Source organism: Oryzias latipes, chromosome 2 (genome assembly GCF_053564925.1).
Source record: "Oryzias latipes strain Hd-rR chromosome 2, Olatipes_Hd-rR_3.1".
NCBI classification, from domain to species: Eukaryota; Metazoa; Chordata; class Actinopteri; order Beloniformes; family Adrianichthyidae; genus Oryzias; species Oryzias latipes.
The window spans coordinates 24,691,364-24,717,329 of NC_136238.1; the positions used below are offsets into that span (position 1 = coordinate 24,691,364).

A 25,966-nucleotide genomic window follows, 5' to 3' on the forward strand; every position below is an offset into this window, starting at 1 on the left:
GTTCAGACAAACCTCCACATTCACACACAGATGTGATCCTGAAGAAGTCTGAACAGAACATTTCAGGAGAACTCTTCAGTCCAGAACATGAGCCTGCATTGTTCCTGAAACTGGGATCAGAGTTCTGCTCTCTGCTCCAACAGAACCACCTTCAGGAGCTCCTGGTTTCTTCTGGATCCTCCAACATTCAGACGCTCTCTGACTGAGTTCATGTCTGCACAGAAACCTTCAGGATTCTCTTCTTCCACACGTCTTTCACTCTGAAACTCTCTTCTGAATGTGGATCATCTCAGTCAGACGTTCAGCAGCATCAGAGCCGTGCATGTGCTCCTCCTCATGAGTCCTGAAGCTGCACCGTCAGCTGCAGAGCTTCAGAGCTGCTTCCTTCTCAGACTTTCCACTTTCTTTGGCTCTCTGGCTCTGATGCTGCTGCTGCTGCAGAAAAACCAGCAGCTGCAGAAAAACTCTGCAGAGACTCACAGAGAGAGGATGGAGGCAGCAGATGAAGCTGCTGCAGACTGACAGCTGATGGAACTGAAGCACTTTCTACATTCTAGTTCCAAATGTTCTACAGAATCAATCAGAGCTTGAAAGTCTTCCTCAGTACTCGAGTACTTTAGTTCAGCAGCTCCTCTTTTCCTCTAAGGTGAAGCTTCATGTGGACGACTTCTTCTTTTCTCCTCTTTTCTGGAGCTTGGGCTCCATGCAGTCTGATCAGCTCTGATTTGGGCTTCAGTTGATGTTTGTGATCAGGAACTCTGGATTCTTCTTAGAAGGAGACGTTCTGCCTCTTTAGCAGAGAGCAGAACGTTGATCTGATCTGTTGGAAGCCACTCCATCCTGAAGCTGCACTGCTGAGTTCCTGTCCACCAGGGGGCAGTGTTACAGCTTTGCCTGCCTTATTATTCTGCTCATCTGTCAGGTTGGGACTTCCAACACACAAACATTTGACCTTTTCACTTTATAAAAAAGTTTGTTAAACACTTTGGTGACTTTCATATTTATAAAAAACATTTTTTATCTTTTATTTCTGTAATTATTGGTCTAAACTTTTCTCCCTGAAGGCTGAACTGCAGCTTTCCTCAGGTCTTTCATTTTCTCCATTTTTCCCTCCTTTTCTTGGCTTCCAGCTCACCAGGCATGACCTAGACGGCGCCCTCATGTGGACGGATGAACACATGACAGAGGGGAAGGACAGAGCTGCACAGCAGGGACGAGCAGAGACCTTTGGGTCACGTGGAGTAACAATAAAAACAGTAGAAACTCCAATAAAACCAGTAGAACCAGACTGGAAAAGCTCAAAAAGTTCAGAAAACCTCTTGAAAAATGCAAAACTATATGAACTCTGAACACTAATGACAAATAAATGGTAATTAAAAACCTTTCTGGATCAGAACCAACAGAAATAACAGGTTCAGACGTGCACACACAGGACCCTAGGGGGGTTTGAACACCTGCCCTTTCTGCCTCCACGCCCACCGCTCAAATGGCGCAGGACCTCAGATGGCGTCTGTACCATTGACTTAACATTGAAAGTGGCCACGCCCACCGCGTGAATCCCGTTGGGTGTGAAGCAGCTTTCCAGATGAATCCAAAAGTGTCTCCAACCCCCCAGTTTGGTATCAAACCATTTTCTTCTGAGTTGCAGCTCGTGTCTTTGCAGCTCCGCTCGGACTCAGAGCCTCCAGACGTTCAGGTTTCAGAAAAACGCTCTAAATGAGTCCAGGAGTCACTTTGGACTTTAGCCAGACGTCTGAATTCAACACAGAGCAGATCCTGCAGGGACAGGAAGCTGCTACTAAGTACAAAATCAAACAGCAGGGGATTTTCAAAATAAAGGAAGAGTATTTGTGGTGAGGTCACAGCTTCCTCATTCCGGGTCTGACACTAAATGTTTCTGTTGAACAGAATGTTTTCTGATTGGTTTAGCCTTCTTTCCACTCTGGATCCTTCAGGTTCTCCATCTTTCTGGATCCAAATCCTTCCAGTCACAACAACTTCCTGTGTTTAGAGGTTTAGATGCAGAAGAGAATCCAACATAGAACCGGAGTCACACTGGATCCAGCCGCCAGGAAGGGGAGGAGCCAAAATGCAGAAACTGGACTCAGAGGCAGAAACGTCAAGATTTGATCAATAAACAGAAACAGGAGAAAATCCATGGAGAAACCAAAAACTGATGATCTGACAATGTAGAGCTGAAAACAGAGACTTCTACTGACTGAAGACAACAGACATGAAGACATGTGGATGATTGACAGGAACCTGGAGTGACTGACAGACAGAACACCACCAGAACCACTGAAGAACGGACCTGCAGAATCCTCACAGCAACAGCAGGAAGACATTCATTCTCATTCAAACTGTTGCATTCTGGGAAGGAAAGCTGGAAGACAGGGCTGCTCAACCCTGGTCCTAGAGATCTACCAACCTGCCTGTTTTCCAGATCTCCAAGCCCTGCTAGCTGCTGATTGGCTCCATCAGATGTCTCCAGATTGTGACTGGATGAACACACCTGGTCCAGGTGATCAGCAGGAAGGAGTGCAGGGAGAGCTGGAGAACAGGCAGGTGGTAGATCTCCAGGAGCAGGAAGGAGCAGCCCTGCTGTAGGACGTCTGTGTTTCCAACATCTGGATTCAACTGGATTCCTGTTGATTCTGATCCTGTTGAAGCAGCTGCATCACAGTGTGGTACGGCAGCTCTACCGCCATGGACCGCAAACGCCTGCAGAGAGTGGTGAAGACGGCGTCCAAAATCACCAGGACTCCTCTTCCCTCGCTGCAGAGCATCTACAAACACAGGATCCACAGTGGAGCTGCCTCCATCATCAAGGACCCCACCCACCCCCAACCAGGTCTGTTCACTCTCCTCCCCTCAGGAACTCTTTCTTTCCTCTGCCATCAGACTCCGTGACAGGAGTAACAACAAACTGCACCTTGCACATCCTCATCGTTCACTACTGTTTATTATCAGTTTTTGCACATCTAGTGCTTTTTGGGTGGATGTTCTGTGTGATTTTTCAGTTCCTGCATACTTTTTGGCATTCAGAGCAGACAGCAAAGTTAGAATTTCATTGTGCAGGGAAACCCGTTTCTTACTGTGCAGATGACCGTAAACCCTTTGAATCTGGAATCTACTGAGGTGTCCAGAGACGTCTGAACCAGATGCTGGATCCTCTGGATGTGGAGGAGCAGTGGATCTATTCTGAGCCTCTCACCCTCATTGACTTTGACACCCAAAGGGTTCTACATGGAACGTCATGTTCCCACTGGAAAACGTCCTGTTCTGAAGAACGGCTTTCCATGAGTTTCAGCAGCAGGAATCCTCTGCTTTCCATCATCCTGAAGACGTTTATTCTGACAGAGATTTCTGCCACAGGCTGGTTTCTGCTTTGACTGGATCAAATGTTTCCTCTGAAGGTTTGGAGTTCAAACCAACGTGTTTCTACTGAACCATGAGAGTCATTCGTCTGAAATTCACCTCCAGATCAGCAGGAGAGTCAGGAGGAAAATTCACTGTTTCAATGCAAACTGAACCGACTGTTTCAGTCAGTAAAGTCAGTGAGCTGACAGATCCTCATGAAAGACTCAGAAAAGACGCTCAGAACTCCTCATCTTCTTCAGGTTTCAGGGATGAAGAAGAAATGCTTTTCCCCAAAACTTCTCTCCTGCTTTATACTGTCAAATAGGAGCCTCTGAGGCTGCTGGAGTCAGCTGGTTTCCATGGCAACATCTGATGAAGAACAGGAGTCTATGTGGAGTGAGACTGGAACATTGACTCATCGTTTTCCAGCAGCTTCGTCCTGCAGAAACATCAGCAGAAGAGAAGCAGCAGCCATGAAGAGACTGAGGACAGACGGACATCCAGTCAGAAGCCAAGCAGCACCTTCATCCTGATGAAGCTCCGCCCTCTGACCTTCAGCAGTCATCTCCAGGCTCCGCCCCCAGTCTGCAGCAGCTTCATCTGCTGCCTCCATCCTCTCTCTATGAGTCTCTGCAGAGTTTTTCTGCAGCTGCTGGTTTTTCTGCAGCAGCATCAGAGCCAGAGAGCCAAAGAAAGTGGAAAGTCCTCATGGATCAGAAGGTTGAGGGTTCAAGTCCCTTCATGGTTGGAGGCAGAACTTTGTTTCTAAATCAGCAGTTGGTGAAGCTTCAGAGACTCCCACAGTGAGACACCTGCTGGCTGTTCTTTGTAACTGCATCTGTCAGTCCCTTCATGGCTGCTGCTCAGAGCTGTTTCTGGATGTTTCTGGAGAATTCATGTCTTTACTGATCCAAATGTGGGATTTCTGTTTTTCTTTGGACTTTTCTTTATTTCAGGCTTTTAGCTTTTGGAACTTTCTTTGTTTCTATGCTTTAACTTCCAAACGGGTTTATCTAAGACAATCTGATTGTTTTTCATTTGACTTTCTAGGAACTTTCTGTTTCATCTTTGAGGATTTGGACTTTTGAAAGACTTTTAGCTGCAGTTTCATCCTTTGAACCAGATGGATCTGAATCTAGAGTCAAAGATTCTAAGGAAATCATGGATTCACAGACATTTGATTGAATTTCTGTCTGGATCAGAAACCAACAGCAGACATTTCAAGCCGTCATCTGTTCCTAATGTTCATTCCCCGCCATCATTGAAAGCTTTTGGAATAGTCCCTAAAGCCAGCGATCGGGCCGCTTTGGAGCATGAACTCATCACTCGGTGTCACGGTGGCAGAGAGATGACAGATCCCAAATCTGAGGCTGAAATGATCACGTCCTACCAGCTACACTCTGGATTTGGGACCAAAAACCTTTGAAGATGTTGGAGCATTGTTGGAGAATAGACTGACAACATTTGTTTGGAAGAAAGATTGACCTTTGACCCCTCCCTCATGTGTTCCACATCCAGCTGCAGACACACCACTACAGCTCACATTCCACTTCTGATCCAGCAGTTAGAACCAGAGCCTGCATTTGCAGCAGGTTCCAACCCACTGACCACTGATCCACACAGGGGGACGTCCTAAGGGGCGGAGTCAGCCACTGGAGAGAGCAAAAAGGAGAAATGGGGGTCACTCTGGGCCTCTCTGTGTCTGGACCTTCAGAGGGACAGTGGTTTGGTCCAGAACACGGATGCTAAACTAGCTCTCTGGAAACTTGAACTTGTTGAATGGGAAACTTCCTGAAATCTTCTTCATCTGTTGACTTGTTCTTTCTTCATCTGAATGAGCTCAGTCCTCTCCCAAATCCAACTCCATCTATCTTCAGTGCTTTGGACTGAGTTGGAGCAGAACTAGAGCTTTCTCCAGATGTCCTAGTACTTTTAGATCAGTGTCTTCCAATATTTGGAGCCCAGGTTCACTTCTTTCCCTGACAAAAATCCCAAAAGGCCTACCAGCCACCAAATAGTCAGAAAGCAGAGAAACTTGGTGGTCTGCATTGATGAGAAACCAGTCCCTCCAGGATGACACATGGCTTTTTGGAATCATTTCACACACAAACAAACGGGAAGTTGTGCTTGTTGTTCTGAGAAAAGGCAATCAAATGTGTGATAATGGTCAATGTAAATGTTTAGATAAAGGCTGTAGGGGATTCAGGGATTGTGGAGCGGTTGTTGTTTCCTTCTGGGTTAAAGTGCAGTTTTGTGTAACCTCCCAAAGAGGAGAAACCCAAAAAAGAAAGGAAAAGCAAAGAGACAGGTGGAAGCCATCATGAGATTCCTTTCAAACAGGAAGTTCTTTGTCATTTCATGCACTAGTTTCATTTAGCTCTAGTTGTTGAACATTCTAGAAACTCCTAAAAACCTTTTCTGTCCACTTTGAAACCATCTGGGGCTGACTTGGCCTTGCTCGCTGGGATACGGCCAACATCCAGAAATCTACCAACAGACATTTTTAGCTCTAGTTGTTGAACATTCTATGTTTTGAAGAGGCAGGCTCTTCTAAAAGAAACTAGCAGGAGCCCCAGCGCTGGTCTTTGCTTGGATTTGTTTTAGACTTGTTCAGAGTCAAATGCATGTTTTAAGGGGAGGAGGATTATTTTGTTGTTGCTGTTTTTGTTCCTATTCTTACAATCCACTTTATGTCCCGTGTTGAATTCTACTATTAAAATGTGGGAAACAAATGTTTATCAAATCCAAATCAATCCAAAAGCCTGGAGACTGGATGGCCGTGGTCCTCCCTTTGACCTGGACAGTGGTTGCCATGGCGACCTGCACACTCACCAAGCTGGAACTTAGAAGAAGAAAAAGAGACCAAAATGATTGATAAAGCAGGTTTTCCAGGGAAATCCCACAAAGTGCTTTCCAAGCTAGAACTAAGAATACCCAGCATGCATTTGGAAAAACTCATTAGCTTCTTGTGGAAAATGATGAGTCATTGTAAAAGCATTCTATGAATGCTCAGAAAACTTCCTCTATGGTTGTGGTTGTTTGGAGAAGTCCTCCTCTTCAAAGAAGTTCTCCTGACCATCTTCAAAGCCACTTTCTGCTTTTTAAACGCTACTGTTCAACAAAAACTTGGTTTCTGCCACAAAACCAACCTTAGACACTGAAACAGAATGAATCCAATGCAGAAATGTGTTGACACCTTTAATTCAAAGCTTCAATCAGTTTGAATCTCATGAAGAACATTTCAAAAATCCACATTTGGATCAGGCGTCTTCATCAGAGCACAACTCATGTTTCCAGGACTGTGACTCACCAATATATCCTCATTTCCTTTACACAATCTGTTTCCATCATTTGGATTTTTCATAAAAACTTGAGTTAGAAAAGAATTGTTGCCCCAAAATGTCCAGTTTGAATAGTCTACAGTTTGTTGTGTTTGGTTGCTAGGTAACAGGGTCTTTAATGTCTATGATGTCATGGTGGCTTTCAGAGTTGAACTCCTGAATATGACGGTAAACATTTGGATTGAACAAAAATGGGATTGAAGCTCATGCTAAATCCTGATCTCAATGCTGAAAAAACCTCCTCCTAGATTCTGGTTGCTGAGCTGCAGAACAAACGTCTGACTGCTTTAACCGCCGTCGATGGTTTGTTGTGTTTCCCTCTATAGCTGCTATGGTCTTGGTATGGTTGCTAGGTAACGCTGTCTTTGATGATGATGACGTCAGAGTGGCCTCTAGAATGGACTTTTTTCTTGTGGAACCAGGAGCTGTAACCTTTAGGGCACTAGGACCCAGAAAGAGGTCCAGGCAGTGAAGGTGATGTGATGCTATTTTCATTAAACAAATCACAGAAAAGTTCAAAAAGTAAATCATCTAAAGTATTTCTGTGTAAAATAGTGTTAATGTGTTGTCAAAAATTAATTGTTGTCTCCTGTGTGGAGGTATTTCAGTTCATTAAAAACTGACATAAATGAGTAACGTTCACTGCAAACTGTGCAGAAGGCATGTTCTTTCTAAAACTGGAAATAGCACCAACCTTTTTTATCACCTGAAGCTGAGTCTCCATTTGATAATTCAATAGAAAATAACATTTATTTCCTCATTATAAAGCAACTTTATTGGAGTTTAATTTGTCATTGGTCTTTTTGAGCCAAAATTCTGAAGAAATAAAATTAAAAGGTTTTTCCAACAGAATCAGAACGTTAGCACGTGACCTAAGTTTGTTCACCTTGTGCTAAATGTTGATTTATTTGACTGTTGTGTTAATAATATCAACAGTTCTCTGTCGCCCTCTGGTGGTTCATCAGAGAACCCAAACTTCCAAAGAAAGTGAATCAATAAACATGAGCTAATTCTTGATGCAGGTTTGAAAACACAGATGGAAAACAGCATCAATACAAATATTAGGCTCCTCCTCCTCCACCTTTCCTCTGCTGAATTTCCTCCTCTTCTTCAACTTCTTCGACCTCCAGCTGGACCTGGCTGTTCTCACAGACCATGTGGCCTAATGGACAAGGCGTCTGACTCCGGATCAGAAGGTTGATGGTTCAAATCCCTTCATGGTTGGAGGCAGAACTTTCAGAGACTCCCACAGTGAGACACCTGCTGGCCGTTCTTTGTAACTGCAGCTTCTAGAAACCTCTTTGTTTTTGTTTTCATCTTTTCAAACAGTTTGTTTTCTTCACATGAAGCCTAAAGAAATGTCCTCAGAATGATGGAAACAGTTTTTCTGCAGCTTGAAGCTGTTCTGGAAGATTTTCTTCTTTAGTGCAGAGAAATCTTTCATTTGATGAGACGGAGGAACTGCAGCAACGTTTCCTGGAAAACCTCCACATTTCATTGAAACCATGTTGGAACTTTGTCCATGAGGTCACATGGTCTGGAAGAAGCCCCAGTTCTAGCTGACAGAAGTCTGGTTCTGATCCATCAGATCTACCTAGCAACAGAACCAAACCTTCACGTGTTGCAGCAACAGTTTCCATGTTTGGGAGGATCTTCTGAAGAACAGCTCAGTTCCAGATCACATCATGATGTTTGATGTTTTCTTCATTCCAGAAAATCATCTGTGTCACCTTTGATCTGTGCTGAGTCAGCACTTTGAGTTCTTTTCAACTTTAGATCCATCATTTACAATCAAGGATTTATTGATAAATATGATTTATTGACAGAAAATAAAGAGTAAATGTATTTATCATCCAGCAGTGATGGTGGTGTTTGTAAGTCTTTTATTTTGAAATTCCTCAAGGATGATCATCATGGCGGGATTTCTAGATCTGCATGAACTCATCCTGAATCCAACAGACACTGGAGCATCAAAGAATCCAACCCATCTCTGCCAACATGAGGCTCTTACTTTGAAAAGTCTCAGACTTCCTGCAGGGAAACAGGCTTTCTGCTGCTGCACTGACAGATGTGCACGAGCTTGAAAGAGCTTCCTGACTGAGGAGCTGCAGACTTTCTCCTGCAGAGCAGCAGCTGACTTCAGCATCGTCATGGGAACACAGTCTGCTGCTGCTTCTGGAAACGTCTTCAAGGCTGTGGTGGGACTTGTTGGTCTGGAGGACAGATTCTCTGAGCAAATGCTGCTTCAGCTTCAAGCTTCAGCTCTTTTCTTCTGGCAGAGCTTAGAAGAAATGGAAACCTCCTTTGTTCTGACTGTTTGCTCCAAATCCCAGATTCAGGAATTCCTCCAAGAAGTTCAGCTCAGAGATCATCAGCAGAGAAAAGCCTGAAGTTCTGATGGAAAATGACAACAGAACATGATCAATATTATTGATCCACATGGAATCCAGAAGAAACTCTGAGGTGAAGACATGAAGACACAAGCTTCAGAGACATGAGGAGAAGTCAGAGTGGATTCATTCTGGACTTTCTTCTCACATCTTCTCTTCAGAACATCTTTGTCTTTGATCCTTCAAATCTTCTGAAATCTGATCATCCATGGATTGTTTTTGTGGGATCAGATCCAGAGTTGCTGAAAGTTCTGCTGCCCTCTGCTGGTCAAAGTGTCCAAACAGCAGAGAGGAGATTCTCTGGGATTCATTGGAGTCCAGATTCTCCTGGATGTGAACAGTCTCTGCTTCTGGAACAGAAGAGTCCTTCTCAGAGCAGCATTGAGGATCTGTTCTGTCCGGCTGAGAGCGCTCCCTGCTGGTAGGAGACAGAACCACATCAGCTGCTTTTCTTTGGCCGTTCAGAAACAGTCTGGAGACTCTAAAAAACCTCCACTTCCTGAAGCAAACGGATGCAGAGCATCATGTTTGATCCTCTTCCTTCAGAAACGGCTCCATTGTTCCATCGCTCAGCAGTTTGACTAAAGCAGCTGAGAGTCTTGATGCAAACAGACCTCAGCAGCTCATCCAGAACGCCATGACAGAAGCACAAGCAGCAGCACGTGCACGCTCCCAGAGAACAGCAGCTGATCCAAGTCCTGACTTTGAGGTCAGACCTTTCTGTTCTGCTTGGAGCACACTTCAACATGAACTTCATTTCCCATCATTCCATCTGTCAGGAGAGAACAGCTGCAATCAGCTTCCTTCAGGAATGACTGCAGGTAGAAGGATCTTTCATTCAGCACCACCAGGACCCACATCCAGCCCATCAACAGCCAGAACATCAGTGACATCAGCGTCTGATCTTCATCACATCATCATCATCATCAAAGGACCACCTCTACGTTTTTACAATCTGATGGATTTCAGTCTTTCTGCAGCTTCTCATCAAGTGGATTGTCAAATATTTTCATTTCCTGTTTTATTTTTTAAATGATGAAGAAAAATCTTTCCAGTTTTAAAAAGTTGAGACTAATAAAGTTATTGGAAAGAGGCTGTCTACTGCAGGACCTGTTCAGGTGCATTGTGGGTAATAATGTTCTGTTTGGGATATTTGCTGGATTCTGGATGTTGACAGTTGTGTTGGTCTTGATTGTTTAGCGTTGTGGTTTGGATGTTTGTTATTTGTAGCACAGTTGAGTAGGTTCTTCATAGACAACATGTTGCTCTGCCAATGTGCCTTTGGGCCAACTTGATTGGGCTGTTTGGAAGAATAATGAGGATAAATGAGAGCCTCCATCAGATCATGTTTCTGCTGTTTTTCAGAACTGCATCTGAACCTGAAAGCTGTCTGTCATATTTATGCAGCCTTTTTCAAGAGAAACTGATCCAAACTGCAGATTCTATTGATTTCTCCATCAGATTTATGTCTAGGGGTGTAACGATACGCTAACATCTCAAATCGGTTCCATTCAGAGTCTCATAGGGCTCGGTTCCATCCGCTTCGGTTTGGTACGGCTGTTTAACAAATCTGTCTGATATGAACTTCTATTTTATGAACTATTATTTTATTGTTATGTATGGTGTGTCTTTGTGTGACTTTTTATCTTCCACTATGAAGCTGTCTAACCTGATCATGGTTGGTGATTTTAACATACACATTAATGATGACTCTGACCTCTTTGCCAGAGGTTTCAGTCTCATGGACTCTTTTAATTCTATTCAGCATGTGTCTGGGTTCACACATGTTAAAGGTGGAACACCCAACCTTGTTTTTACATTAGGTATGCATATTTCTGTTGACATTTTTATTTCTGATCATCATTGTATTTTTTTTAACTTATCTTTCACCCCATTATTATTCCAGCTGCACTGACTCTATACGTTATACACAATAACCAAGCATCGTTCTACTTAAAAGACTTTTTGCAGCCGTACACTCCCAGCAGGTCTCTGAGATCATGTGACCAGAGTCTGCTGGTTGTTAAGAGAACCCGGTTAAAGACTAAAGGTGACAGAGCCTTTGCAGCAATGACTCCATCCCTCTGGAACTCCCTTCCTCTCAGCCTCAGCATTTTCTTTTAAAAAACAACTAAAAACTGTTTAAAAAAGCTTTTTCTTATTTATTTTTTTGTATTATATTCTGTGTTTTACCATGTTTTACTGTGACGCACTTTGTGAGTTTTATCTTGAAAGGTGCTATACAAATTAAGTTTATTATTTTTATTCTTAAAATAGTCAAATAAAAACAGGAATAACAGTTCTTCTAATGTGCGATTTAAAACAGGGATTAAAATATTAGTAGGCTGAAAGATCATATTGTGCCTGAAAATAAATAAAATACAATATTGTTATATTTCTCTGCAGTGAGGAGGCCATTTGATATACTCTGCATTTTGGCACTGTTTATCTGAGTTGTTACCTACAAATACACATTGGTATATATTGATCATTTTATTTTAGTGTAAACTTACACCAGAAAATATTGATTAGAATACCAATAAGGTAACAGAGTGAAAAGCAGCAGATTAAGAGGAGTTACTATATAAAATCTTAACGATACCTATCTCTACTAGATATTAACTCTACTAGATATTAACTCTACTTTATGTTATCTCTAATAATTCAAAACAACTCATTTCTATTAACAGATACATCTCAAATAATTCATTTTATGAACATTTTCCTTTATGTAGTTTCATTACAGATAGATTGAAATGTATTGATCATTTACTTTGTTGCTTTTGATAATTGTGGCTTAGAGAAGATGAAAACCTAAAAAATCTGTCCAAGAAAGTTAGGATACGACAAGACAAGACTTTATTAATCCCCGGAGGGAATTTCAGTTGTTACAGCAGCCAAACAAGAAATATAGCAGTTCAAAAAACAAATAGTCTGTAAAAATTAAAATAGTAATAAAAAGTGGAAATAAAAGTACACGTCATGACTAAATAAGTAAATCCAACAGCAGTTTCAGCAGTTCTAAACTGTGTCATTCTATAGCAGGAGTCACCAACCTTTTTGAGACCGAGGGCTATTTCATGGGCAGTAAGTGGTATGAAGGGCGCCACTAAAAACCTCCTAGCCCCCCCCACACCCACCCACCCCCCCCCAAAAAAACAACAACAAAAACAAAACACAATTTGAGGACTTCCTTTGTGGGCCCTTATTTGCTCATTTTACACACAAAAACATGCATGAATTTTCCAGACTCGTATTACAGGGGGGGTCAAAGTCAGTTGCAGAAGGGGCCTAAATCCAAAACACACTTTAGGTTGCAGCCAAACAAGATAAACATTTATTGAACACACTAAAGCTAAACTTTAAACCTTTAAAACTTCAACTTAATTTTAACTTTTTAAACATAAATGTGAATAAAAACAGACAGAATAATAAATATATTCTGTCAAATGATGCAAATATGAACAAACAAAGCCAGGAAACATTAATAATTAGAAATAATAAATCAAATTATTCTGATTTCTTTGCTCTTTTGTCATTTTCTTAGAGCTCAACCCCTGACATCATTTTTAGCAATAAGTTCATTTCTGCTTGGTGTGTGATGATCTGTGAGAGTGTCTGGTCTTGTGTGTGTCTGTGGTCCTGTGTGTTTCTTTGTGAAACTTAGAGGGATTTGATTATTTAAAAACATGTTATTGTGAAAATCATGTTTAGGTCTCATAAAACATTAAAAACTAAATCACAGAGCTCATCACTGGGATTACTCCAAAATATTTGGCATTTTCCTTATTTTCTGCAACACCAACAGTAAAAATCCTCCAAAATCCTCAATACTTTCATAAACAAATGATCTATTGTTTATTTATGGTCTAAAAAAGTGCAGCTGTTTTCCAGCCTGCATTACCTGCTGTCTTTATTTAGACGTTACTATCACCAACTAAACAACCGTAAAAATAAATTTATATGTGACAGACAAGACAAGCCTACAGACAAGTATTGAAAATGTCCGCAATAATTAGTAAAGAATGACATTATTAGAATCAGCTGAGTCATTTAAGCCACCCCATGATCCAGGTGTTGCGCAATGGTCTCTATGCGACATTTCACCTCGCAACCTGCGGCCACTACCCCTCTCCTCACACACACACGCGCGCCTTTTTCTCAAAGGCGGAAATGCCAATTCGCAAGTTTTAGGCAGTTCCATACTCTGCCATATATTTCACGATAGCAGAACTAAAGTGCATCAATTACCAATAGAAAGCACTGAATCACCACCCTCTAATATCCAGGCCGGTACTGTTGCGCTCAAGTCTTGATTCACTATCCTCTTACTCCAGCTCCACTGGACATGTCCGAATCTGCTACCCTAGCCTCATGCAAAGCACAACCCCGGTTTGTCGAAAACGACACTCACATAAGTTAACCGACAATTATATCTGTCTGTTTACTTTGAACATACCCACCACCAGCCAAACAGCATTAACCTCACTTCTGCTCACAGCTCCCTCACTTATGGTGAGCGATTTAACACACCAAGATTCCCCACTTCCCCATCAGTCTTAAAAGCTGAAGGTGGGGCTAACCCCCAGATCCCCCCCAATATATTTATTTGCTATATGAGCGGTGCTATTTTTGTTAAATGATATTTACCCTTCCAATCATTTTTTTACATTCTCGCTTTAACTGGGATAGTGATCTTTGTGTCTTTTGTGGAAATGATGTAGAAACTGTGGAACATCTTTTCTTTGAATGCTTTCATGGAAAAGAGTTTTGGTCTTCTTTTCATATTTGGCTCAAATCCAAAAATATCATCATTAACCCTTTAAATTGGAATACATTTAAAATTTGATAACAATTAATTGACAAAAATCAGGACTTTCTGATTAATGCACTGGTTGTAATTTCAAAGCATTTTATTCATACTTGTAAAATCTTAAAGGTAAAACCTTACATTAATGGATTACTCAACCGTCTCAACCTAATCTCTAAATCTTTTCATTACATGAATCATAAGAACGCCCAGACATTGTGTCATTTATTTGATCTATTTAAACTTTTGTAATAGACCCTTATTTTATTATTTTTTAAGTTATATTTGTTTTTTTTGTCTACCTTTATCTCAGAATTGATATTGTTGTCATTTATAGACGTGCCGTGGTTGTTTGTTGAATATTTGCTTCAATTAAAAAAAAAGATTTTTTGGGGGGTGCATTCCCTGCGGGCGCCACAAGGGGTGCTCGCGGGCGCCAGTGCGCCCGCGGGCACAGGGTTGGTGACCCCTGTTCTATAGTCTAACTGCTGTTGGGACAAAGACCCTCCTGTATTGATTCATATATCAAAACAACAAGTTTTTTTATTTTTAGAAAAAGTCATTTTTACACATTCAATACTCACTTATGCCTCCCTCTAATGAAGTTACTACATCAATATGGTATGGAAGCCATCAGGCTGTGGCTCTGTGTACATGAAATGTAAGATCAGGATGCTATGGAGTTCATTAGAACATTGGGGTTTCACCCCAGAAGTTTTAGGCATTAAAAGCTTATTTTAAAATATTTAATTTTTCTGAGATACAGAACTTTTCCCCCTGTAAAATAATGTCTTCTGCTGTGGTACAGAGGTTAGAGGTCGACCTCTTATTGGAAAGTTTAGAATTTAGAGTTTAAACTAAATCCTTACATTGTCAACAAAGTCTTACAAGTTGTCATGTGTGCGTTTAGATTAGATACTTGACGAAAACCTTTTTTACATTATTTACAAGAAAAAGGCTTTTCTTCTGTGTGAGTTCTCGTGTCTTTTGAGACTAGATACATCACTAAAACTTTTTTTACATTCTTTACAAGAAAAAGGCTTTTCTCCTGTATGAGTTCTCATGTGTCTTTTGAGATGAGATAATTGATTAAAACTTTTTTTACATTCTTTACATGAAAAAGGCTTTTCTCCTGTATGAGTTATCATGTGTTTTTTGAGATAAGATACATCACAAAAACTTTTTTTACATTCTTTACACGAAAAAGGCTTTTCTCCTGTGTGAGTTCTCATGTGTGTTTTGAGATAAGATACATCACGAAAACATTTTTTACATTCTTTACATGAAAAAGGCTTTTCTCCTGTGTGAGTTCTCATGTGTGTTTTGAGATGAGATATACGACTAAAGCTTTTCTTACATTCTTTACACGAAAAAGGCTTTTCTCCTGTGTGAGTTCTCACGTGTGTTTTGAGATAAGATACATCACGAAAACTTTTTTTACATTCTTTACACGAAAAAGGCTTTTCTCCTGTGTGAATTCTCATGTGTGTTTTGAGATTAGATATACGACTAAAGCTTTTCTTACATTCTTTACATGAAAAAGGCTTTTCTCCTGTGTGAGTTCTCATGTGTTTTTTGAGATAAGATATATCACGAAAACTTTTTTTACATTCTTTACACGAAAAAGGCTTCTCTCCTGTGTGAGTTCTCATGTGTGATTTGAGATAAGATATATCACGAAAACTTTTTTTACATTCTTTACACGAAAAAGGCTTTTCTCCTGTGTGAATTCTCATGTGTGTTTTGAGATAAGATACATCACGAAAACTTTTTTTACATTCATTACACGAAAAAGGCTTTTCTCCTGTGTGAATTCTCATGTGTGTTTTGAGATGAGATATACGACTAAAGCTTTTCTTACATTCTTTACATGAAAAAGGCTTTTCTCCTGTGTGAGTTCTCATGTGTGTTTTGAGATAAGATACATCACAAAAACTTTTTTTACATTCTTTACATGAAAAAGGCTTTTCTCCTGTGTGAGTTCTCATGTGTGTTTTGAGACTAGATACATCACTAAAACTTTTTTTACATTCTTTACAAGAAAAAGGCTTTTCTCCTGTGTGAGTTCTCATGTGTACTTTGAGATGACATATTTGACCATAACTTTTTTTACATTCTTTACAAGAAAAAGGCTTTTCTCCTGTGTGAGTTCTCATGTGTGATTTGAGGTTACATAGACGACTAAATTTTTTATTACATTCTTTACAAGAAAAAGGCTTTTGTCCTGTGTGACTTATCATGTGTACTTTGAGATGAGATATTTGACCATAACTTTTTTTACATTCTTTACAAGAAAAAGGCTTTTCTCCTGTGTGAGTTCTCATGTGTCTTTTGAGATCAGATCTGTGACTAAAGCTTTTCTCACATTCTTTACAAGAAAATCTCTTATCGTTTGCATGGATTCTTTCGAATTTTGAACAGAGATTTGTTACCAAAGCTTTTACCACATTCTTTACAGATATAACATCTTTTATCAGACCCAGTTTCCATGTAGTCAGACGGGTTAGTAATTATTCTTGAGTTTTTACCAGACTTGATAGAGGAAAGTCTCTTTTCTTTTTGAGATTTTTTATATTTCTTACCCAGATTAGTCTTCTTGGGATTTTTTCTAACATCAGAGTCACACTGACTTTCTGAAATGTGAGAGCTGTCCACACTTTGGACATGACTTCTGTCTCTTCTATTCCTCTGATCTCTGTTCTGTGGGTCTGTCTCTTCATCTGAAGTTGGTGTTGATTCTGTCTCTTCATCTGTAGTTGATGTTGATTCTTCATGTTGGTTTCCTTCTTCATCCTGACTATCAGTTACATTAAAGCTCTGTTGATTGTTTAGATCTGCTTCACTGTTTTCATCTTCCTCATAAGTAGGAATTTCCATCAGGGTATCAGTCTCCTGCTTCAGATCAAGCTGCTCTTCATCCTGACTGATGCAAAGTTCCCCTGGTTCCTCTTGAATCTGTGGAGGTTCTTGTTCCTCCTGCTCCTCTTTAATCTGCTGAGGTTCTGGTTCTTCCTGTTCCACTCTGAAGTTCCTCTGCTGGATGCAGAGATCTTCCTCTTTCGTCATCCAACATTGGGGGAGGACTGCAGGGGCACAAGAAAAGGTCCTTTTATATGCTATGGTGACTTTATTTATCGCTAAGTATCAATACAAATGATTGCAGTATCATTCAGTATATGCACATTAAAAAACTTAATTTAAAAGAAAAAAGTTTTTTTTGTTTTCTTTAGCACAACAGTATAAAACTGTGCTGAAAAAGCCCCCCCCTACATCTCCCACCTATGAGGAGAGCTTTTTCAGTCAATAACTTGTAGTCTGAACCAGTTATAGATAGAAAATAATATTTTCTTTGTTTTTTTAGGGAAATTAATTTGCAGATAAATAATTCATAAATGGTATAAACAGGTCTTTAATGTCATCTAACTGTATACTCAAATTAAATCATGCTGAAATAAATAGGAGAGATTTATTAGAAAGGGGACAGAGGGATTGAAAGAAAATGTACTTTTAACCTGATTCTGTCTCCAATTATTTTTTATAAGAAATTATAACAAGGAAAACAACAAATGTAATGTTTGGGATTCTTGTCATTATTGACAGGAAAGATGCAAGCATCTATAGTAAATTTTTGACACAGTCTTTGATGCTTATGTCAGCCCAACACCATCTGTGTAATGTTAGGAATATGCTGATAAAGTTACATTCACTTGTCTGTTATTGTATTTACTTTATTTATAGATCACCTCCAGGACCGAGGTCTGGGGCCCCCTCAATCGGGGTCAGAAACTTACTTGTGGAGGTGTTGGTGGGTGTGTTTATGTGTGCGCGTTAGCCTAGAGGTGCTGCTGGCAGCACAGACTGTAAAAATGTGTCAAAATGGACGAGCTTTAAGACTTGATGTGAGAACTTGTAAAATAGAATGTGGCAAACCAAAAGTCTGCATCTGTGTGTAATTTTCAAAATATGGTGCAATTTGGTGCATTCTGGTGACATCTAGCACTTATTTATTCACTTTTCAATAACTGAAAATAGACCATATCAAACTTAAATCTGCTCTAGTCTGTTTCAGATGTTTTGAAGAGAGCGCTGCAGTGTAGTAGTTAACACTAGTTAAGACGTTTTCATGTTGCTTCTAATCACTGCTATTTCACATTTGTTCCTAATCAATAGTTAAGAAGTTTTATTTACTTTTTTGCTAGGACTGCCTTGAGGTTCTGCTTTTTATTATTGTTGCAAAGTTACATTTACTTTTTAGTTACTTTAGTTATTTAATTTAATTAAATAATTGAAAAATTAAATTAAATTAAATTACTGAGATCATTCAGCTTTTGACTAGAAATACTTACTGCTAACAGTGTTGTAAAGAAAAACAAAATGAAGTACTTTGACATTATTCTGCATTTGACTCTGAGATTCAGGTATTTGGAGTTGCCTTTGATTCTTTAACATTCAGCTTAAAGCTTAGTGCATACAGTTTCATCTTCAATGCATTCATTAAATATCTTGCTGTCCATACTACTAATTCCACCCATTACTCCATCTAATATATTCCTATCTATTCCTGCCATGTCTTCCACATCTCTGACATGCTTCAGTCTCTGAACACTGTTCGCTGTTGCAGAGCTACGTGCGCACCACCGGCACGTGGCACGTGACCAAAACAATCATAGCGGATGTCAAACTTTCAAAGCGTTGAAGACAAGGTAAATCTACACGTTTTCACAAAATATTCGTCATTAAAAAAGGTGAAAAATATATTAACTGTTAGATATTCTAGTGGCCTGAGCGGACAAGTGAAAAATAAAATCTTGTGGTCCATACTGCTCGAAAAACAGGACCGGACCAGCGGACAAACAGCTATGTCGAGCCCTGTTGGGACAGGAAAAATTCAAACAATTTTGGCCCTATAAACCACCACAATGGATTAGACTTTCAGCTTTAATTTGAGGGTATTTACATAAAGTTCAGGTAGGCAGTGTACGAATCACAACTGTTTGCATATGTGCCTCCCACTTGTTAAGGAACCAAAAATAATTGGCCAATTGGCTTCTCAGCTGTTCCATGGTCAGGTGTGTGTTATTCCCTCATTATCAGAATTACAACATTCTTAAAAAGGAGAAATGCACTTGGGAACTCAGCAACGGCAAACGACCCGAGAGATCACGGAAAACAACTGAGGTGGATGAAGGAATACTTCTGTCCCTGGTGAAGAAAACTCCCTAAACAGAGGGTTTACCACAAGATGTAAAACCTTAGTGAGCCTCAAAAACAGGAAGGCTAGACTAGAGTTCTCTTGTATTTATTGATGATGTGACTGCTGACAAAAGCTGTAGGATAAATTCTGAAATGTTTCTGACAATATTATCTTTGGGAGCATTTGTGTAGCATAATTAAAAATAAAAGACAATACCAGCAATGCTTTTTCATTTTCAAAATGAAGCTGCATTTGTTTACTCAAAATTAAAAAGAAAAAACAATCCACCAAACCGCTTTTTCATTTTCTTCCTCAACACTGCTTATTCTGTCACTTAATTAAAATGATAAAGAAAATAGTATTTGACATTTCATTTTCAAAAAGTTGTTTATTAAATGTGTAGCAAAATTCAGTTAGATATATCTAATTTGACAATTAAAATGGAACAGAAATGCTTTTTCATTTTAAAAATGTAACTGCATGATATGACTCATAAATTAAAATAATAAAAACTTTTAAATACTTTTTCATTTTCTACCTAAAAAACGCTTATTCTCTGTCATAATTAAAAAAAAAAGTGCAAAGAGGGGATTGCGTTTCATTTTCACATTCACCCTGCGAATAGTTTCGCATAACACAATTCAAGTTAGCATTTCTAGGGGAGAGGTGGGGGGATGACATCAGTGCCTGTTGATCCAACCAGCAAACGCCAAAAGTTTAGCATGGTGAAATCTGTTAGTGTTGTTCATGGATCTGTAGCTGTCCCGGAACAGCAAAATTAGTGTGAAGTAGAGGTAAGATCTTATGCCCGAGTCGGGTCGGGGACTAAAATGACGATCATTACTTTCGGGTCAGGTTGGGCCGGGCTTCTCTCTTGCTGACTTTTTTAATAAATATATGTTTATAAAAATGTACACTGTTAGCAGCTTAGCTTGTCTCCCCCTTTTTGCTATGTTTCTGTGGTGTGACTGCGGTCGTCAGGGAGGTGACGCATCGACGGAAGGAGGCGTTGCCTTGGGGCACTCAGCGATGACGCAGGCGCACGAGAGGGAAAAATGCGCAGGAGAGGAGAAAGTAGAGGCAGTTCTGCTGCATGTGTCAGTTTGAATGAGAAGGTGTTTGGAGACGTTGTGCTATAATAAAATCCCAGATAAAATCCCAGATTTTATTTTTTTATCCGATTTTTTTTCCCCTCACCCTACTTAAGGAAAGGAATAAGTACAAACGGCAGACAACTTAAAGCAAATGTTACTTTTATTTAATCAAACGCAAGCCAAATGTAACCCCCATTACTGGGATGAATTATAAATAAATGAACACACTCTTGTAATCATGTTAAGTATACGATTTTTCTTCTTACTCCTTTTTTGGACTTGTGTTTAAATAAATTTGTCTTGTTTTTGTCTAATTTCGTTATTCTACACTTGTTTTCACTTGTCCAAAATGAAAAGGTTACTTACTTACTCAAAGTCCAAGCTGTGTTTTAAGTCACACTTTGTAGTCTAGACTAAAAGGAGACAAACACTCAGCTGGAGAGTAGCAGCATTTTCTAAAGGATTAACAATGCATCTTATAACTGGGATCTAAGAGTGTATTCAATTAATAAACCCCGTCTTCTCCACGGAGAGGATGATGAACCTGCAGGAGTCGCGGTAAACCCTAAAGTACAACACCCCATACTGGCCTTCATGACGAGTAAAAGAGCTCCAAGGCTCGCTTCCTTAGTTCTGGAAGGAAATAGAAATACTTGAATCAATTTTATTAACTGCCAGACACGTCAATGAACCAAAAACACCAGAGTCCAATCTCAATCATTTCATTAACTAGATGCAAAATTACTGACATGACCAAAAAAACAGCTGTGCAGTCATAAACATGTGCAACAACTTGCAGATCTGCTTTGTGCTTTTCCCACTCATGCAATCACATTTCGTCCACAGATGAGCCCACATCTCTGCGCCTGTCATCTCACCGGCAACAGTTTCAAAACACAGGATCATTATGACGTTTTCATGTCACAGAGGGAAACGCTTTTTATTCTATCATTTAAATCGCCCGTTCCTAAAGGCTGACATGGAAAGTAATGTACATTGTGTAAAACTTTAACGTTTTATTGAAAAGAAGTGGCAGTATTTATATAGGTGGGCGGGGTCAGAGTAACAGCACTGAGTGAATGGACCCCTTATGACCCCATTGGGGGAAAAAGTCATTTTGAGAAGAAATAATCATTCAAACATTATTTTTTTTCCAAGTCTAAATACTACAAACAGAAGACAGATCAAGTGCTTCTTTTTGTCTAATGGAAGTGAAGCAAATCTCAGCATAGAGGCAGTTTTTCTAAACTGAAATCACTGACATTAAACAACCTGAAAATTCATGGAGCTGAACTGGACACAGAAAAACCTCCCTGTTGTGTTTCCACCCACCAATGAGGAGCAGTTTGATGAAGATGAAGCTGCACTGGAGGAAGAATCAGCCCAGAAAAGATGGAGAACAATTCTGACACCAAGCAGTTTTTCACTGATGTGTTCAGGTCTGAATCTTTTCTGTCTGCAGATCCATGAGCAGGACCCTGTCTTTGGGTTTTAGCTTGAAATGTTGTTTTGGAAATAGAATCTGTCTGAATGTCTGGAATTGGAGACATGGAGACATCAAAGAGGTTTAGATGGATTTTGGGTTTGACAGAGAAATCTGCTGAAAAGAACTGAACTACAAACTTAGAACCACAGACGACAAAACAGATTGTTCTTTTTTATCTGCTAACAATTTTCTCTTTGATCTGTTAAGGTTTCCTGTTTGTCGTTAGCTGGAGGGACTAACTAAGATCATATGATTTGAAGAATGTTGTCGGCTGCACTGACCAACAATGTCTTCTGTCTTTTCAACTGGAAGGGACAGAAGAGACTCTTCCAGGACACACTGTTGATGGACTGCATGTTTGGAGAGCTTGAAGCTCAAGATAGAACCGTTGTTGAAGTGAACATACCGATAGTGTGGAGATGATCTCTGTTCTGTGGGTCTGTCTCTTCATCTGAAGTTGATGTTGATTCTTCATGTTGGTTTCCTTCTTCATCCTGACTATCAGTTACATTAAAGCTCTGCTGATTGTTTAGATCTGCTTCAATGTTCTCATCTTCCTCATAAGTAGGAATCTCCATCAAGGTATCAGTCTCCTGCTTCAGATCAATCTGATCTTCATCCTGACAGATGCAGTGTTCCCCTGGTTCCTCTTTAATCTGTGGAGGTTCTGCTTCCTCTTTAATCTGTGGAGGTTCTGCTTCCTCTTGTTCCTCTTTAATCTGTGGAGGTTCTGCTTCCTCTTTAATCTGTGGAGGTTCTGGTTCCTCCTGTTCCTCTTTAATCTGTGGAGGTTCTGGTTCCTCCTGTTCCACTCTGAAGTTCCTCTGTTGGTTGCTGAGATCTTCCTCTTCAGTCATCCAATGCTGGGGGAGGACTGCAGGGACAAAACACAACAAGGAGAATTTTATTCCGGTAGCCATGAGCCAGACATCCATGAAGAACGCGGAGAAGGAGGCTACGCCTTTGTTTATACAGACACATAACTATGGTGTTGTCAAGTCAGTGCCTAAAAAATTGCGCATCAAAACAGCAAAACCGCGCATCAAAACCCCAAATCTGAGAATCAAAATGCATAAATTAAGAAACCAAAAGCTATAATTTGCCACCAAAGCTTTGACCCAAAGCACAATCATATTTCTCAGTTGCCGATTTGTTTTCTCACCATTCTGAAATCCTCTTTTTGAGTTGCAGTTTATTTTGAAATCGTCTTTTTGAGTTGCACTTTTATTTTTTGCGGTTTTGATTCTAAAACCTTTCGACATGAAAAACAGCGACATATCAGTCATGGGGAGGAGAGGCGGGACATCCCCAACATCCAGAAGCTCATTGGCTACCGAATAACACAGAGTCTTACGTCACCAGACCACTTTCAAAGGGTGAGTCTCTCATGTTTTTTCATATATTTCACTATATTAAACTATCAAACGTGTACTTTATGTAACCGGAGGACGCCAGCACAGTCAGATAAGGAGCTCCACCAGTAGCTGCTACTAAAAAAAGATGTTAGACCAGGGGTCGGGAACCTATGGCTCGCGAGCCATATATGGCTCTTTTGATGGTCACATGTGGCTCGCAGACAAATCCTTGAAAATCCTTTACTATTATCTATTATTTCACAGAGTTTGTACCACCCGGAAACCTGTGAATTGCCGTGCCTAAAGCTGCGCGCTCCCGTCTCTGAGGAAGAGCGAATAGTTTCGGGGACGGGATGTGTGAGGAAGAAAGCCGGGGGGGAGGGGGGGGACCGGCAGCAGGTGAATCGCGCAGGGATTGTAAAAACGTAAACCCGCTGCCCGTCACTCACTGCAGCGTGTGAGTGAGTGTTTGGTTCCTTGTCCACATCTAAAGAACATTCAGACCTAAGATTCCGTTTAAAGTCTCAACGCCTGCATGAAGCAGAAACTCACCACGTATCAACTAGACTAGACCATCAGCAAAACTACCACGAGAAATACTCATCATTTATTAGCAACAGCATAATGAAGTTTTTAAAAAGAATCCACAGACCTATTGTACTTTAAAAGTGTTGAAATTACATCAAATGCACACATTCACTTGTATATTTAGTTTTAAACATATTGTCGCGGACTGAGTTTAACTTGGCTGTTGGGCCGCGTTAAAAGTTCTGGAGTTCATGGAACGCATCGATCAGGCAGAGATCTGATTGGCTCTCAGTTCTGTCGCTCAGCCTGTTGTTAGGGAGTTTGGACCAATGGGGTTCAGCTATGGGCCGAATAAAGGAAATGGGAGGGCGGAGCGGGAGCAGGGAAATATAAAGTTGGGAGAAGCGCTCTCGTCTCGGCGGGAGAGATTCAGGAGTTGCTGAATTAATTGAACGGCGTTTCTTGCGGTCTACAGTAACCAGAATAAAGAACCTTAAAAGAGGTTAAGTCTCCGTGCCTCAGTGTGGGAAAAGGACACAACATTATGGCTCTTTCGAAATTACATTTAAAAATATGTGGCGTTTATGGCTCTCTTGGCCAAAAAGGTTCCCGACCCCTGTGTTAGACAGTAAGATGTTGCATGAAAAACTATCACCATTGTTCTCCTGTGTTAGTGTAGCCCCGATGAAATTCTGTGCTATCACTTTAAATGATACTGCGCTGTCGATCCTAGTGAAATTCTGCACTGTCACTTTAAATTTGCAGGTTCCCTTGCGCTGTGCAAATACCGCGAGACTATAAGTTCTATAGTGACGTGGCTTTCGTTTTTGGGAGACCTGTCAAAGCACTGACAGGTTGCAAGTACGAGGGAGCTGGGCTGTGTACCGCTGCTGCAGATCGGCATTAATTATCTGAAGCCGGGATTTAAATCTGCACAGTTGAGCAAAAAGTGAACTGGTGAGTGCAGCCATGATTGAGACCGCTGGCGCGGGCGCCAGCTTAAATGAATTGTTTTTTTTATAATTGGATGTGGTTAAAAAAAACTATTTTTTTGCTTGATAATTAATGTTGAAATATAAATTGTGAGTACTCGTTGAAATGAAATTGATGATCATCTACATTGAAATAGAATTTTGAAATGTTGTACAACTATCGATTATGCACTTAAGATATTTTTTGTAGTTTCCTCCTGATTATGAATTGCATATGCATTTGTTTATTATGTTAATTAAGGAGGTTGTGGGAATATGCTTTCTTTTGATCAAAGGAAATTATTGTTTATTTATTGACCCTGTTTTAACAGGCCAGGTCGCAAGACTGGTCGTCTTGCAGACCAATTTACTGGATGCTCAACCTGAGCACTGGACAGAATTGTTTATCAGGGAGTTTTTTACCACTCCCAGAAGAAAAAAAAGGAGGATAAATCCTCTGCAGATGGCGAGCTAAAAAGGAGCCCCAATCCTGACTTGGATTCTGCCCTCTTCACTGCCAGTGCGGTAGGAACTAACCCCCTTCTCATCCAGCAAATCAGCTGGAGTGTTTCTTTCTTTTCGTTTTCCCAAAAGAGAACTATAAAAACTCTTTCATAAGGCCTAATGGACGCCTTAAGAACTATAAAGACAAAACAACAGAAAACATCCTCTGAACTAAAACAAATTCCTTTGTTGTATATATTGTGATTTTTGTATTCACTGTATATTGTAAATACATTCACATTAGCAACTCAAGTCTTGTCTGTGGTTTTTAAACATTCACATTCCTCCATGAGTCGAACCAAACTAGACCAAATTAATTAAAACCAACTTTGTAAAGTTTATGTAAGACATACATGCTACATTAGCATGCTAGCTAGCTCAATGCTAGCGGGGTTTCTGGCTCTCTTTGTGACTTTTATGGATTTTATGTCTTTTTTACGACAGTGTCAGGATTGGCCATGTGAACCTGGGAATAATTGCCCGTGAATTGTCTCTAGAAATAATCAAATATTTTTTTCAAGACCTATATTAATGTATAACCTATAAGGTTTCTCAAAAGTCCCTTTAGGAATTACAGAGGGAATTGAACAACAAAGCAACATATTGCTGTAAGAAAGTGAAAGCTAAATGACACCTTTTCTAGTTTGGGATCAAGTTCAACTCTATTACAAAAATAAATAAATAAAATAAAAGAAGTAAAAAAAATTATGATTCAGAAACACATTTTTTGAGGTACCAGAACAAATTCAATAAAGTCCTTCTGATTCTGAACTGTATTCCAAAACCCTTTTTTTCCTCAACCTTAATGATTGCAGGTTCACACAGGATGTTACCTCTCACAATATACAGGTACTGAGTATCATTTAATCAAACAATCCAGCACATAACTGCAGGATGTAAGATGCTGGCAGGTAAAGCATACATGGAGCGCCA

At 40.1% G+C, this 25,966-nt stretch overlaps 2 protein-coding genes and 1 non-coding gene across 7 annotated transcripts in view; 2 read left to right on the plus strand and 1 right to left on the minus strand.

The window, feature by feature from the left end:
• LOC144986719 (NLR family CARD domain-containing protein 3-like) overlaps positions 1 to 25,966 on the plus strand; it is a 674,722-nt gene that overhangs the window by 155,349 nt on the left and 493,407 nt on the right. The window lies entirely within an intron of this gene.
• On the plus strand, positions 7,853 to 7,925 carry trnar-ccg (transfer RNA arginine (anticodon CCG)). Its single transcript has one exon. It is a non-coding gene; the product is annotated as a tRNA-Arg (tRNA).
• The window catches only part of LOC144987779 (uncharacterized), a 149,000-nt gene continuing 134,961 nt past the window's right edge, over positions 11,928 to 25,966 (minus strand). For both annotated transcript variants that reach the window (XM_078937189.1, XM_078937193.1), the window contains 2 exons: positions 22,082 to 22,549; positions 11,928 to 16,984 (listed from right to left, as the gene is read on the minus strand). In XM_078937189.1, coding sequence (XP_078793315.1) covers positions 16,287 to 16,984; positions 22,082 to 22,549 — 1,166 coding nt within the window. In that variant the 3' untranslated portion in view covers positions 11,928 to 16,286. The remainder of the gene's footprint in view (positions 16,985 to 22,081; positions 22,550 to 25,966) is intronic.